Source organism: Sparus aurata, chromosome 11, assembly GCF_900880675.1.
Source record: "Sparus aurata chromosome 11, fSpaAur1.1, whole genome shotgun sequence".
Lineage (NCBI taxonomy): Eukaryota > Metazoa > Chordata > Actinopteri > Spariformes > Sparidae > Sparus > Sparus aurata.
The window spans coordinates 3,902,024-3,916,965 of NC_044197.1; the positions used below are offsets into that span (position 1 = coordinate 3,902,024).

Below are 14,942 nucleotides of genomic sequence, written 5' to 3' on the forward strand. Positions count from 1 at the left end.
TATCGTCATGTCATCCGACACGAGGCCACCAGAGACCGTGTGTGGAATTCTTGTACAAAGTCGTCTTTTGCCTCGTTATAATTCAAGGAAGGTCTGGAATCTCTTCAAGGTTGATTTTATCATTTATTTAGTCTGCTGCCGTTAGTATGCCAAGTGTGAAGGAAGGTCAGTAACCATGTCAGCTTATTGTTCTTATAAGAGACAGAATCTGGAGGGGCCACGGCCTCCCTGATACGGTGCTGGCCACCCCACCGTGACACCCCTGACACCAAGAACCTTCAATACGTTTCTGTTTTTATGTTCTTTGTTGCACCATTTCAAATCAAATCAAATCAAATCAATTTTATTTATATAGCCCAAAATCACAATCACATTGCCTCAGTGGGCTTTACAATCAATTTCAGCCATATTTTATTTCCCATAGTGTTTTTAAGCAGTTTTTTTCATGTTAAACTAGCTGACAGCCTCCAGATCAAAGCACATAGACCAGGCACTGCTTCAAATACGATAAGATAAATGAGCACTGGGTGTCATCTTTAAATGTGTGTTCGCAGATCTCAGGGGACTTGAAAGTTGTTCATTTTGAGACTTCAGGGACGAGCATGAATTTCAAAGCATTGCCGGCTTCACTGAAAGAAAATTTGGGGGTTTGATCGCTGTTCAAACTGAAATTAAGGAGTTTACAAAAGGGTCGTGTAAGTCTTTAAGATATATGTGAGCCATGAGACACGATGCCCAGAGAATAAATAATCTAAGGCAGGTTCAACAGCAGCTTTGGTGTTCGGACTCATTAGAAATGCATCACCTTAGATAAGAGGAAAACATAATTTAAAGAAACGGCTCGAGTTGCAGGGACATCAAAGTGAAGTCAGGCATCAAAGCAAGAGACGGCACACCGGCATGTGAAGGTCGGAACTTTAATAACTTTGGAAAATACACATTCATTAGCAAGAGGCACTTGAGCTGCCAGATATCTTCCTTACGAGTCCATTTAATAATAAACAGAGATTGACAGCACATCAACTTATGAAGTGAAGTCATGACACAGCATGTGAATATTGTTACAGTATTGACATTAAGCGATGGCGTCTTCTTCTACACCGTGAAAGCAAAAACACAAACTGTTCCGGGGATGTGAGATTCAGAATGTTTCACTTCACAACTTGAACAATTAACACAGCACAGAATCAGTGAATACATGAGACGAAGGTTTTCCCTCGTTAAGGTGAACATCAATTTTTGGAAAAACAGTTCTGCAGGAAACTCTGTGAAATCAACAAACTCGACTTAATTGTAAACATGACTGTAATCTAAACATGAAAAACAACCAACAACCTACACAAAAATCAGAATCTTATGTGTGGGAGGGGTTCATGTTATCGTTCATGCTTCATTTAATTGAGCAAACAAGCAAGATTTACACATATTTCACCCCAAAAGCAGTGACGTCCACCAGGGGGGACCGGCGGGGGCCATGGCCCGATGGATACTGTTGCTAGCTGTTAGCTAACACATCCACCAAGCCACTGTTAGCCTAGCTGTAAGGATGATTAATTTATTACTCCGCTCCTGCAAGGATGCATTCTTTTTATCGACAAAACCTTTTTATGTGTGTGTGTTGAGCCATCCTCTCGTCATTAGCTCGCTGTCGGTTTAGGGCGACATCACCGGGGATTCTGGGAAACTACATCAATCTGCACGTCAGTCAGTAACAAAGACGCACTCTGTATTTTTTTCAAGCACGGTTTGAATGTCCAGCAGCCCAAAAGTAATATTTTAGTCATGTCTCGTTAACAAAAACCAAAACATACATACATCCTGGTTTTTGTCATCACAGATTTATATTTAGCTTGACGCCACGTCGTCTTAGTCATAAGAAAAAGGTTGTATTAAAGGTTATATAGAGAAAATGAACTGTGTCAGTGCGCATTTCATTAATAAAAGGACTTGTGTAACTACAGAAAGTATTTTCTAGTTGTCATTTTACGCCACAGATGAGCTCTGCTTTCGATAGTATCCACAAAACAAAGATGACAGGACGTGCATACAGTCGTTAAAACAAGTAAAGCGAAGTCTGTTCCCACGTGATCGTCAATGAGCTGCTGACATGTTATTAATGTGCTTGTAAATCACGAAGAGTCTACAGCCTTGCTCTCCTCTCTGAGGCTGTAGCGAGGCACAGCGGTGCTTTGACCTTAAAGCTAATAGCCTGCTAACAAGCTAACAATCACAGTGCTAGCACGCTGATGCCAAGTGGGTATAATGTCAAACATGTTCGCCTTCTTAGCAAGCTAACGTTTGCTCATTAGCACCAGTGGTGGAAATGTGGGGGAACGCCACGGCATGAACAAAAGCTACTTTCAATCAATACCCGGCTCCAAAGACAAATGCAATTTGAGATTTTGCAATTTCCACCACAACTGGTCCACCTGCTTGAAGGTGTGTCTTAAAGCAATCATGCACTTGTCTCAATCCCTGCAGTACTATCGAAGAATGACAGCCGAGAAAGCGGCTCCGCTAATTCAGCTACAGACATTTTTAATTTTCTGTAACTTCTTCACAATAAAATACCCCCATTATTTTAGTAATTTAAAGACTATTATTGTGAAGCAGCAGTACAGGAAACACGACTCCTGAAGGTAAAACACAGCAGATGTTTGAAAGAACAAACTGAACGAAAGAAACCAAACAGATTCTGTTAGAAGCTACAAGAGTACTGAGAGCTGAATGTTGAATTTTAAATACGTCTTTCTCTTGCGAAACGTCACCGGCTTGGCCCAACTCTGGAAGCAGGTCCAACAGCTCGGCTCAACTCGGTGCTGTAACACTGGCGATGGAAAAACAAATCTGTGTTACCCCGTCCAGGAGCCCACATGGAGTTAAAGCAGGCAACAGGCTACTTTTTTTACTTGTGCTTATTCTGAAGTAAATACAGCACAGCGTAGAAAAACGACCGGTTTAATTAAAAACCTCGCTGTCACTGAACTGCTCGACGTGACCTGCACAAGGAAGTGAGTCTGTCATGCTGCTAATGTTAAAACATCTTACGTTATTTACACTGGAAAGTGACACAGCTGCATTCAGCAGACACAGAAAGTGATGACCTGCCAAAAAAAAAGCTGTCAGACAGATAAAAACCAAAGCAGAGGGGGAGCACTCCTGACTTTAAAGGGTAACTCCACCAAATTTACACATTTGATTGAGTTTACAGGTCTTGGGGAGTTCTACTGCATAAAAAAAAAGGAATATAAAGCCTTTTCTGGCTCCGGAGGAAGCTGCATGTAATCAGATGAACTGGTGATGTCACTCTGTGGCGCTGTGTGACATCACTGGACTCATTACGGACAGTTTAAAAACAAATGATCAGAATCGATACAGCAGAATCAAGAGATATCACCTATTTTTTCCCCTTTTTTTCAAAATGTGATGCCTACATCACCCACAATGCAACTTGTGAGTGACATCACTGGAGGAAATGTATCAGACTACATGTAGCATCTAAAAGAACGTTTAAATATGCAGCAGCACTCCCCCAAAAACCCATAAACACTCATTTAATGTTTAAAATAAGTGGAGTTACCCTTCAAGCTCCAGAAACACTTAAGCCTACATTACCCATAATGCACTCCCTCGAGATTTTTTTTCTGGATTTGGTAAACAACCACAAATTTTCAAACCCCAAGCTGCATTGAACCTCATGTTAAATAAACGTATCCGTGTGTCGACTCAGTGGAATGGCCCTTTAAAATACCGTTTAATTTTTTTTCAAATAAATTTGTCATAAAACTTTCACCACTAAATATTCCTTATTCGCCTCGCATCTTCACTGAACGCTCCGTTGCTTTGAGAGAGCAGAGATTAGACCTTGTGGCTTCGACAAGAAGACAGGCACAAATAAATCAAACAACACAGCATGAGGGGGAACTCGGCGCCCTCAGAGACGTGGACGAGCCAGACGGTTCACTCAGATTAAGCTGTTTGTCCAATTCGCTCCGTCTCTGAGGTTCGACAGAACATCTCTAAGTCAAAGACTAATCATCATTCAGAGAGCATGTCGACGTCGCTTCTCAGTGGACTCATTCTGAAAACATTTTGAGTGTTTTCTAATCAATCTTGCAGAAAAATGCACAACCAAAGAGGCACAGACAACCTCCTGACTGCACGGAATGAGCTCTAATACATTTATTACAAGTCAGCTCATCTCATCCGTCTCAGGCCCAATTAAAACTTTCCAAGAATCTGTATTCATCTCGTGCTTTTGCAGTCAGAAAACATCATTTTCCGACGACTTGCCTCTTCTGATTTACTGCCTTTTAAAAAAAACATTGATTTTATACATAATTGTGCTGTTTTGTTTCGTGTCCTTGCCTCCGAGCTGCTTTTTCTAATAGTTTTGTTGCACAGGAGGAAACAGACAAAACAACAGGAATTAGCAATCACAGTTTTGTTGCGTGTCTTGATGATGAGGAGCAAAAAGTGTTGCTTTGATTCTGTAATGTAGAAAAACAACAAATCATTTCTGTCCGACTCACTGAGATCAGATTCTGGTCAACTTTTCTATGATTTCAGAAACTCGTTAGCCGTCGAGTCCAGAAAAGACAAACCATGTTTCTGATACGCAGGTCAAAAAGTCAAATAGTCCAGCGATCTATGCGGGACCCTCGACGTTGATGGATGTCACGGTGGCCATGAAACATCGCTGGAAAAGGCGGTCAGGGTCCGGTGGCTGGTTGTCGCAGTCCAGCTTGCCCCTCAGGAAGTGTTTCCTGAGGCCTTGAGGTCCAGCAGGGGCGCTGGCGTGACTCGGACCCGGTTCTTGTGGACTTGCCGAATTGCCTGGAAGACAAACAATTCCCTCAGAAACAGCTTATTACAAATAGTTTCATATTGATAAGTCAAGGCGTCGGTTCTGGTCATGATGACAAGTAGACAATATTCCTACGGCGGCCATTTTCCTCTCACGTCATGCTCAGGGTGGCATGATTAGCTTCTGTCAGACACCCGCTAACGTTAGCATTCAACTACTCAGTTGCTAACATTAACATTTGAAAGTGTAAATTAACTCTTAAATATAAAACGCACATCTTGGCGTGGAGGTAAAACACACACTGGATGTAATCAAACAGTAATGTTAGCTAGCTCATTACACGCTAACGTGAGCTAATGGCTAACCAAATATGTTGTTTTACTTGGAAATGCGGCCTGATTTTCACTAACAGTCGTCTTTTCATTTGACGAATTCTTACGTTTTTATTGACTTGAATCAGAGAAGGAGGCGGCAGTGTGAAATCTGAGCTGATTAACAGCCAGCGTGATTTGTATGCGGGTGTGTTTTGGGCTCATCAGAGTTGAAAGGCCACTCTAAACTGTTTTATCACACAACACAAAGCCACAGATGTCACTTTTGAGGGAGCGTGCAGTCGGCATGCTCAATGCAGGAAATGTTCACAAGAGCTGTCGCCTGTGAACTGAATGCTAATTTTCCCGAATGTCTGATTCTCAACTCTGTGTGAAGAGATGTGTCGCACTGCACGAGGAAAACGTTGGTCCTGCTGGTTACTGACTAGTTCTGTAGTCCATATTTTATTTAGAGTTTAATAAATGTCTCTTTTATTTCCAAGGTAAAACCGTTGAAAGCCGTCTTTCATGACAATCAGTGCAAAGACAAACCTGTGCACCAATCATGCTGTTTAATCAGATGGAAGGACAACCTGAAAACACAACGCCTGGCACACAGGAATATAAATAAGCCAGATTTAGAGAATTGTTTTGTGATAGTTTGAATTTTAGACTTTTAAACAAGGGTTTCTGCAACAGGCTTTAACCAGTTTGCACAGTAGTGGGTCTTGAACTGCATCAATCTCTGTAATTCCATGATTACCAGTTGGGATGACCCGGTGTCTGACAGAACTAATACATGTAAATGCGCAGTTTGTCCCTGACCTCTCTCTGAAGTTGTTTGCTCTAAGATTCGACAGTTTATATCCATCGCGTCTAAATTAAAAAGCGAGATCAGAGCAGCTTCTATTCGCTTCGACCTGAAAAGTCATGTCGCTGCTCTCGTCTAGTCTCGCTGTGTGACACTCTCCAGGCTAATTGTGAGGCGCAGGAGAATCAATAGGGTTGGCAAGCAAGGGATGCATATTTTAGTATTTATCGGGCTCAGATCATTTATAATAGATTAACAGTGTTAATGCGAGAGGAACGAATGCAGGCTGCACAAGGCTGAGGTGAGCTGACAACAGCCCACTGCAGAGACTTTTTACACCTTTCACACTCTCAGAGAAGGATTCTTCCACCTTCTTCAGGACAGCCACCAACATCATGACGACCAGATAGACTCTCACAGGTATGCTTTCAGAACCAACAGATCCACCTGTCTCTGTAAAATAAATGGTCCAGACCTGCTCCAATTGGAGTGTCGTAAACTTACAGAGGCTAAACTCCCGAGTCAGATTCTGGTCATCTTCTACTGAGGAGGGATAGAAAGCATCCTGACCGAAAGGCTTTACAGCGGGTGATTAAAACCGTTGGTGTTCTCTCCACTCCACTGACTCTTCGACATGGTTTACGGCTACACTGCTAGCGCTTCTCTGTTACTTCTTGCTCTCTATATTCGCTTACCTGACTAATTTTGTTTCTCTTCGACTTCTACAGTGTTTGTCCACTTAAGCCTTTGTGAGCCTTCTGCAACTACACCTGCTGAGCCGCCAGCCTGAGCCCACCGTCGCTGCCCACTACTACAGCTGATCAATAATAAATAATGAATAACTTTAACCTTCTCCCTGTCTTGGCAGCCATTCACCAATTGTAATACAACTGGTTAACACAGATACAGGCGTGACTTTTTAAGTTATACTTAGCAGATTCTTCTACCTGGAACGAATCTGAATCTTTTAAAAACAGCTGGAGAAAAATGTCAAGAGACGTTTTGAAATACAGAAAGTAGGAAACCTTAGATTAAATCTGATCTTGTCGGTTGATTGTATTGCTGAAATTTGCTCGTGCTCGTTCAAAAGCGAAGCATTTACCTCAAAATAAGCCTTAAAGCTAAATCATAGACCATGTGAAAATAACAAGCCGGCAGTTTCTTCCGTTGTAAACTCTTGGATTGGCAATTTGTAAATGTCAGGATGCAGCTCCTCAATAACTCATGGCATTTCATCAATGCGAGAAACGCCTCATACATAGAGAGCAACGTGCAGTCGGTACCTGGCGCTCGCAACGGCAGCCCGTTGTCTAGACCTCTGGGTTTAGTGGTGATGAACAGATAGCAGAGGACGCAGAGAGTGATGATGAAGGCGAGAAGAACCACAGCTGCTACAGAAAGACCCACGAGAGCGCCCAGGCTGTGAAACAGGAAAATAAAAACACACACAGAGGGAGTTATTACCGTCAAACAGAAAATGAAATACAGCAGATGCATAAAGAAAATCTATCCAACTGCATTATGGTCGGTGATGATGATTGGTCCTGATTCTTCTCACTACACAAAAGAGATGATTATTTTTGCTGATATAAGTCACAAATACATATTGTTCAATTGGTTACCATCCTTTCATTTTGATATATTTTATTTCTCAGCAACTTCGATTAAACATTAAAGACGTCATATGATGATTTGGGGATTTTTGCATTTCCTTTATTGCTTTGAAGCATTTTAAAAGTGCATGTAAAAGTTCTGAAAAGTAAAAAAAACCCAGAATTGAGCTTTTACTTCACAATGTGTCACTATGTAACAGACGTTATATAAATATATATTTATATATATATATATATCATAACATATATACAGCTGTACCGAAGCCATGGTTACAAGCTTGTAGCAGCGTTATTTTAGATCACACTACCTTGCCCTACTCTGCCTCTGATTGGCTGCTTCCTGCCCGTTAAGACGTCACACTCTGAAGCTAAAACGGAGTGTTAAAGACACAGTGTGAAAACAGATGCTGCAGCAATGAGCAATATAGGAAAAATAATGTGTTTCATGAAGATTAAAGTATTCAAACCTATTCTACCAGGACCCCCAAATAAAAGTATGAACCTGAAAATCAGCATAATACAACCTCTTTAATTGTGTTATACATAATTTATGTTGTGGAACCAACCGAGGTCATTTTGACCACAATGTAAAAGCAAGTGAAACAAGCCGACAGTCTATCAAACCTCAAAACTTTTTAAATCTGCTGCATCTGTGTCTGTTCACTTCAACAGAGCCAGGAGATTTATTTCCCCCCGCTTTCAATCTTTATGCTAATGTATCATCGTCTCTCTGCCGTAGCTCCACACTTCAACTCAAAGACATGAGAGGTAACAACCTTCTGAACTAACTCTCAGCAAGCGAGCGAAAAAACTCTCTCTGGCAAATTCCTTCAGCTGAAAGCATCTCCAACATGCTGCTTCTTGGAAACTGCTTCATCTCCCTTCGTTCTCCCTGAGACAAAATTTGGGTGGAGGTGTTCACCAGACAGTTTAGAAGTCTTTCAGAAATGTTTTTTAGAAACGTTATCGTGACACTGAGGGTGGATCGCCTTAACTTAAACATTCATCGTGTCCGGAGAATGAATCCTTGAGACTTTGGTCTCCTCTACAAAACCTCTGAGGCTGACGTTTGTGTCGACAGGAGGCTCCACGACTATCAGATAGATTACTGTGACATTTGCTACTGACATGATGATGATTGGGAAACCCTTGACTTTACATCTAGAGCTCTTATCAAGTCAAAAACTGATGATATTCCCTCATTTAGTGCTAATTAGCAAATGCTAGCCTGCTAACACCCTAATTACTTAACATGGGTTATGCTAGCATGGCTGTGGACTCTAGCGCAGTCACACCTGGCTCGTTTGGAGCGGTTGTTTCAGATTCGGAGTGTTTCCCCGTCAGACATTAGTCAGTTTGGGTCTTCATGAACACAACAATTACACAAATACAATCTCCAAGAAAGGGTGTTGTCACCCCGCTTACAGATGGACTCTGGTGCACCGACCACAGAGATTTTGTGATACGGAACACGTATGCACGTCAGCGCAGGTGTGTTTTTTCCCATGTTTAATTGATGCAAAGCTGTTAAAAAGATGTGCTTCATCTGAGTGCTTTTGTCAGTTCATCAGTCCATTAAACAGCATGTGACAGTAATCCAACAGCGACAATCCCTCAATCATTACTGTACGACCTGCGTGTTAGTCATTAAGCACAACAGGTGGTCTATTTGCAGTCTAATAAAAGCCTAACTGATAATGCTTTTGATCACTTATTTCTTGAAGAGCTTTTTGTGACGCAAAAGAAGATAAATGCACACGACAGAGACTTTAAAGTGCTGCATGAATGTATGTATGTTCAATTCCCTAAGTGGGGTCTGATGTTCTCTTTTATAAATGCATACGATGTTGGACTGAGTGGCTCAATAATTCTAGATGTACGACAGGTAAAAAGAAAATTAGTTAAGTGAGGTTATACACAGTTGAATATGTTTTTTCTGCCTCTGATGCTCTTTGAAAAGGAGAAAGCTTGTGTGTGATAACAGGTTATAAATAGGTCATCAGTCCTGCTTTTTGTTCTGTTCGTGGTCTTGAACATAATATCAAATACAAGGCCAGTTAGAGTTTTATCTTACTCTGTGGAGACAAAGAGGACAAACTGTCTGACAGTAATCTTGCAGTCAGTAACAGAGTTAAATATCTCGGACATTACAGAACAACTAAGCGATGATGATATTTACAGGCATCGCTGCAAGATGTAGCTCTTTAAAATACACACATTAAACTACAGAAAAGCAAGCTTATAGAAACTTCAGGCAGAAATCTCTTCTCATGTCTTCGCTGCCTCAGATCTCTCAACCAGCACCACTGTCTCTAATTTCCTCTTTAAAATAGAACATATTCCACGTTATGTTGCGTCTTTTATCCTGACCCTGAGTCTGTCATGAAGTTTTGAATTTAAGTTTAACAGATCGCTCTGTGAGGAACTCAAACACATCGTCTGTTGCACGGTTGTGCATGTGAGCTTTATCTTAACCAGTTTATTCTCACATGTATATTCGGTGTGACGATGACTTTTTCTTATTTTACCGTCAGCAGCATAAAGACACCTCGAGTGTACCTGAAGTTGAATCCGCAGCATTAAGAGCTCGGATACAAAAATACAAACGCAGCTGGATGAAAATTGTTATCATCGAGCAGCAGAGGAGATGTTTTGCTCATGCCTTCCCATATGAGCGGCTACTCTGCGCCTTGAAAGCCTCAAAGCACTCCAGTAAAAAGCAAAGCAGCGTTTCAGGAAAACTCTCACTACACGTAATGACACATAATGATGCAGGATGGCGGGATATTGGGCCGCCCAGAGGCTGCTCATTATTTCGCCGAAACGTCCTGCAGAGATGATTTGGCAGCACGCTGTGAATTGCTTTGTGATACATTTTACTGAAAAACCAACAATAAACAAAGATAAACTTTCTTTACACAGAAAACCCTCATAAAACACAGATTATTAGAAATGTTTTGCAGATTGAATAATCAGATTTTCAATGGGAGCCTGTTTTCCTTTTATAAAAATTCCTGTTAGAGCTGAAAGGATTCTGGAGTTTTACGGCTGACGCAGAAAATTGATATATTGACCGATTGACTCTCAAATGCAGCTATCAAACAAAGACATGTATAAACTTTAATTGTCGTAAATGGCAAAAAGTTAACTGGGAATTTAAAATGTGCACCTGAGAATCAATTTCTGCTTTCTAATGTCTAAAAGAAAGTTTCCATACTTCTCATATTAATTTGTTAATCGTGATTTGGGACTATGTATGGTCTTAGATGTTTGGATATCGTTATGAAGTGTTTCTTTTCCTGATTTGAAAATGGTGATTGGACAACGTTTCAACGCGTTCTCACTCTTTAACTCGTCAAATTCAGCAGCTTTAAACAGCAATAACACATAATATGTACGTCAGACAGACTTATAGACGCATACTAGATGCATATTTTGGACATTTTGGACTGTTTATAACACTCATCATATTTTCACTCACTCACAGAACGTAACTCACATCATCTGATGTATGGGAGTTACCTCGTCTACGTACGTTAACTTAATTTAATCAAAAACAAATCACTCTTGACTCTTGGTCACTAACAGGACATGAAGGTCCAGTTCTCCGTAAAGGAAAGTCCTGTGAGAGACCGGCCGCCCTCCTGCTGGGTTTCACACGTTGTGAGTGACGACAGGCTGAACATTCACGTCTGATCAACCACTGAAGTACTTTTACAACACTAGGCAGCAATCGAACAACACATTCATACAAAGGCCACTTGTGTGTTTGTATTGAATTCAGACCTACACAATGTTAGAACAATCAATAGAAGCAATTGTAGCGTGCAGGGGCCTTGAACAGAACCGCCGACCCGGTGACGTCCGTCCGCCACTTTGAGTAAAGTGACATATTTTTTGTTGTTCTTATACTCGACTTCAACCTCTTAGTCAATACATCCACACGACTGAGAATTGTTTCTCTAACATCTCATTGTGCTACTGTTCTTCAAAAAGGACCAGTAGTCATCCCGACAGTATTGTCACATTATTGATGTATTTAGTTTAAAAATCCTGCGATATTTGATCGGATTACAGCCTAAAAAGCATTAATTTAGTAAGTCTCGCCCTCTGACCTATGTGACTGTGTGTTTTCACTACGCTTTCCATTAACTCACTATCGTCATGACCTTTATTTATAACAGCGAAGGACATCGAGAGACACACACGATAATTACATTTAAAATAGTAAAATGAAATTGAAATTAAATTACAAAACCCAGAAAGCAGCAGAAGTAGAATCAGCTCAAATAAAACACCGTCATTCTTTTAGATTTAAACTGATGTAAAGTTACAGTGTTCACAATAAACGTAGCATCATATACTAGTAATAACATAAATAACATGATATACATTTCCTCCAGTTATATCACTAAGCGGCAAAGTTGCATTGTGGGTAATGTTGGAGCCAGGTTTTGAAAAGGAAGTCCACTGGTCCAACGCTCCTGAAACGCTGTCGGACTTTAGTTTCAAAACAAGAGATCGAAACTGATTTTCTTGCTTTTCTAAAAACTGGTGCCTACATTACCCACAATGCAACATAGTCGCTGAGTGACATCACTGGCGGCAGCTTGTTCCTCCTCTGGAACACACTTTAATGTGTAAAAATGTTGGCGTTCCCCTTTAAAGTCTCAGTTCACCCCAATTACACAGAATCCTTTTTCACAACTTACTGTATTAACCTGCATGTAAACAGGGAGCACTGTGTAGTTTTGGAGAAGAAATTCAAACTCAGGATTTTAATTTTAACGAGGTAATAATACAGACTACTCTGGAACATTTATTCAAATCAAGGCTGAAGTCCTTTGTGTTCGCCGTATCCTTTCACTGAAGCAAATTCAAGGCTGTGACTTCTAATTTCTAGTCTCATCTCTATTTAAACCTCTTCTATTTAAGCCTACTGTCCTCTTTCTTAACATGTTCTTAACGTATTAAATGCAAATTTTAATGTCTTCCAATGTAATTCGTCTGCACCTGTAAAGCACTTTGAGTTGCCTTGTGTCTGAGTACAAATACACTTGCTGTGCTTTCTATTTTTACTCTTAGTTTCTTTTCCATCGCTGAGTGAACAAACTGTTCTCAGAGGACAATAAGGTTCAGGGAACATTAGCTCAATTCACAATGTAGTTTGGATGCAGGGATCCTGCGACAATTCTCGGCCTCTAACCAAATTTTGCCCCGGCGCTGATCCGCCTCTGGAGGTAGTATCAGAGGTGCAGTATTGGCGAACTGAACCAGCGTGAATGGATATGCTGGCTGCGCGTATCGAGGGCGTGTCGATCAGACGGTCTGATAGCGACACTCAATGTCCCACAAAGCAACGTTACATGACCAAACAACAGAAAAGTAGTAACTGTAACTGTCTTTGGCAACTTATATGAGGATAAAAATACCGCAGATGTGGAGAAGCCTCCGTCCTCCTGTCTGTCCTCCTGTCTGTCCTCCTGACCGTCCTACCGACTCCTCGTCACATTTCTGCCCAAAAAACAGCGTCTGTCACCAGCAAAAAACTTTAACTCCCCACGTGTTTGTGTTGAATATAAATCACGGTGACGTTCAGCCCTCCGGACTGAGACTTCAGTGAACTTTCCCCCAGAAAACAGCCTCCGTCCTCACGAGAAAGAGTCAGACAGCATCCAGTTTACTGATGGCGATTATGTAATTATGTCATTTAGAGCGAAAAACGTAACTTTGTCACTTTCCAGGATGTTTGTTGGGTCAGGATCTCAATCACACATTATAACAACATCCATATGATTATAAACTGTCTGCAGGTTTAGATTGACAGGAGGACACTTGGGAAAAAACACACAGACGTCTTCATCATGACGCGTTCTGTCACGCCTCTTGAATTATACGGCAGTTCGTCTTTAAGGCGGAGATGCTGCGCTCTGTGTGAACGACCAACGGCGGAAAATTTGCAATAATGCAGCTTCTCTGTGTGACAGGTGCTGCTGTTTGAAGCTAGAAAGCTGGCAGGGTCCGCCACATATAAACAAAAATAAAACAGTATAAACTGCGTCATCCTTTATGCTCAGTTTGTTTATTCAGTCGTCAGAGAAACCAAATTGAGTTTGTTTATGAATATTTTATCTATCTTCCAAATTAAAACTTCTTCCCCAGAACGACACAACTCACCTTTAACACAACGAGGTAACATAAACAATATTACACACATGTTACAAAAACACAATGCAGCTCTCGTCGGGCACAAACAAACACACATTGTTATGTATAGTTGTCCTATACATTTATATATATATATAAGTTAATAAAAATGTTGTGCTGCATGAGAGTTGATTTAGTTTGTTGAGGCATGAAAGAAATATGAATAAAGATCTCTTGTGATTAATATGTCTTCCAAAAAACGATATAATGCACCATTATTAAGTTAATATATTCTGTATGTGTCGCAGCTGACAGGTTAAAACCTCATCATACATCTTTCCAATTGGTGTCTCCCTGTCATGACAGCCAATTAGAGCCAGCAGGTGGACAGCCCATCATCACACAGCTCAGACAGAATCAGCTGACTGAAATGTTTCTGAGCAGGACGATGATGGACTGTGAGCATCACTGTCACAGGTACATTCACACCTTCCTTACCTCAGCCACCACATGTATCCGTACTCGTAGGGGAAGAAGCTGTTGGGGTCATCGCAGCAGTACTTCAGGTCGCTGAAGCCGCAGCAGAAAAGTGCCGTGGTGTCACTGTCCGCCCTCGGACACGTGAAGCTCTCCACGAGCACGTTTTCTTTGCTGAAGTAACTCTCGCAGTCCGCGCTCATGTCAGACGCACGTGGACCCGGTGACTCCCGCGGTGTGGCGCGCGTGAAGACCCGCTGTCATACCGCCCATCTCCGGCTGCTGCACACACCTGCACACCGCCGCCGTCTGTGTGTGTGTGTTTGTTTGTGTGTGACGGTGGAGCTGCTGCTGGACTGAGACTCACTGCACCTCCACCCACCCTTACATACCTCCCCCTCTCTCTCTCTCTCTCTCCCTCTCGCTCTCTCTCTCTCTCTCTCTCTCACACACACACACACACACTCACCTGCAAGGTAAATAAACCAATACTTTAAGTGTGTGCAAAGACACATTTTTTTTTTTTTTTTTTTTTTTGCAGAAGAAGCGTCCAGATCAAGCTGCTCCATCAACAAACATCAACATCTGCAGGAGCCACAGCAGCCCAAATATTGATTATTGCTTGTTGCGCAGGTGCAGGATCATTACATTGATTATCTGCACTGTGACCTCACACAATCCAGGTCAAATGTTTTTGCACTGCTGTATAAATCTAGTCATTCTTACACATATGTGTTTTAAATCTATATTCTTCTTTTCGTCGTTTGTTGTTTCTG

General features: G+C 41.4%; 1 protein-coding gene across 1 annotated transcript; it reads right to left on the reverse strand.

Moving 5' to 3' along the window:
* Positions 1-903: 903 nt before the first annotated feature.
* LOC115590879 (protein shisa-like-2A) lies at positions 904-14,523 on the reverse strand. Its single transcript, XM_030432363.1, has 3 exons — positions 14,188-14,523; positions 7,213-7,349; positions 904-4,836 (listed from the first exon to the last, which is right to left on the reverse strand). Exons 1-3 carry the CDS (start codon positions 14,367-14,369, stop codon positions 4,649-4,651), a joined length of 507 nt encoding a protein of 168 aa, XP_030288223.1. The 5' UTR covers positions 14,370-14,523; the 3' UTR covers positions 904-4,648.
* Between the last annotated feature and the right edge of the window lie 419 nt (positions 14,524-14,942).

Excerpts from the sequence above, each read along its gene's own strand:
- LOC115590879 (XM_030432363.1), bottom strand. The coding sequence starts at position 14,369 with ATGAGCGCGGACTGCGAGAGTTACTTCAGCAAAGAAAACGTGCTCGTG. Across the intron at positions 7,350-14,187 it reads GGATACATGTGGTGGCTGAG|CCTGGGCGCTCTCGTGGGTC; the intron begins GTAAGGAAGGTG and ends CCTGTTTCACAG. Across the intron at positions 4,837-7,212 it reads GCTGCCGTTGCGAGCGCCAG|GCAATTCGGCAAGTCCACAA; the intron begins GTACCGACTGCA and ends TTTGTCTTCCAG.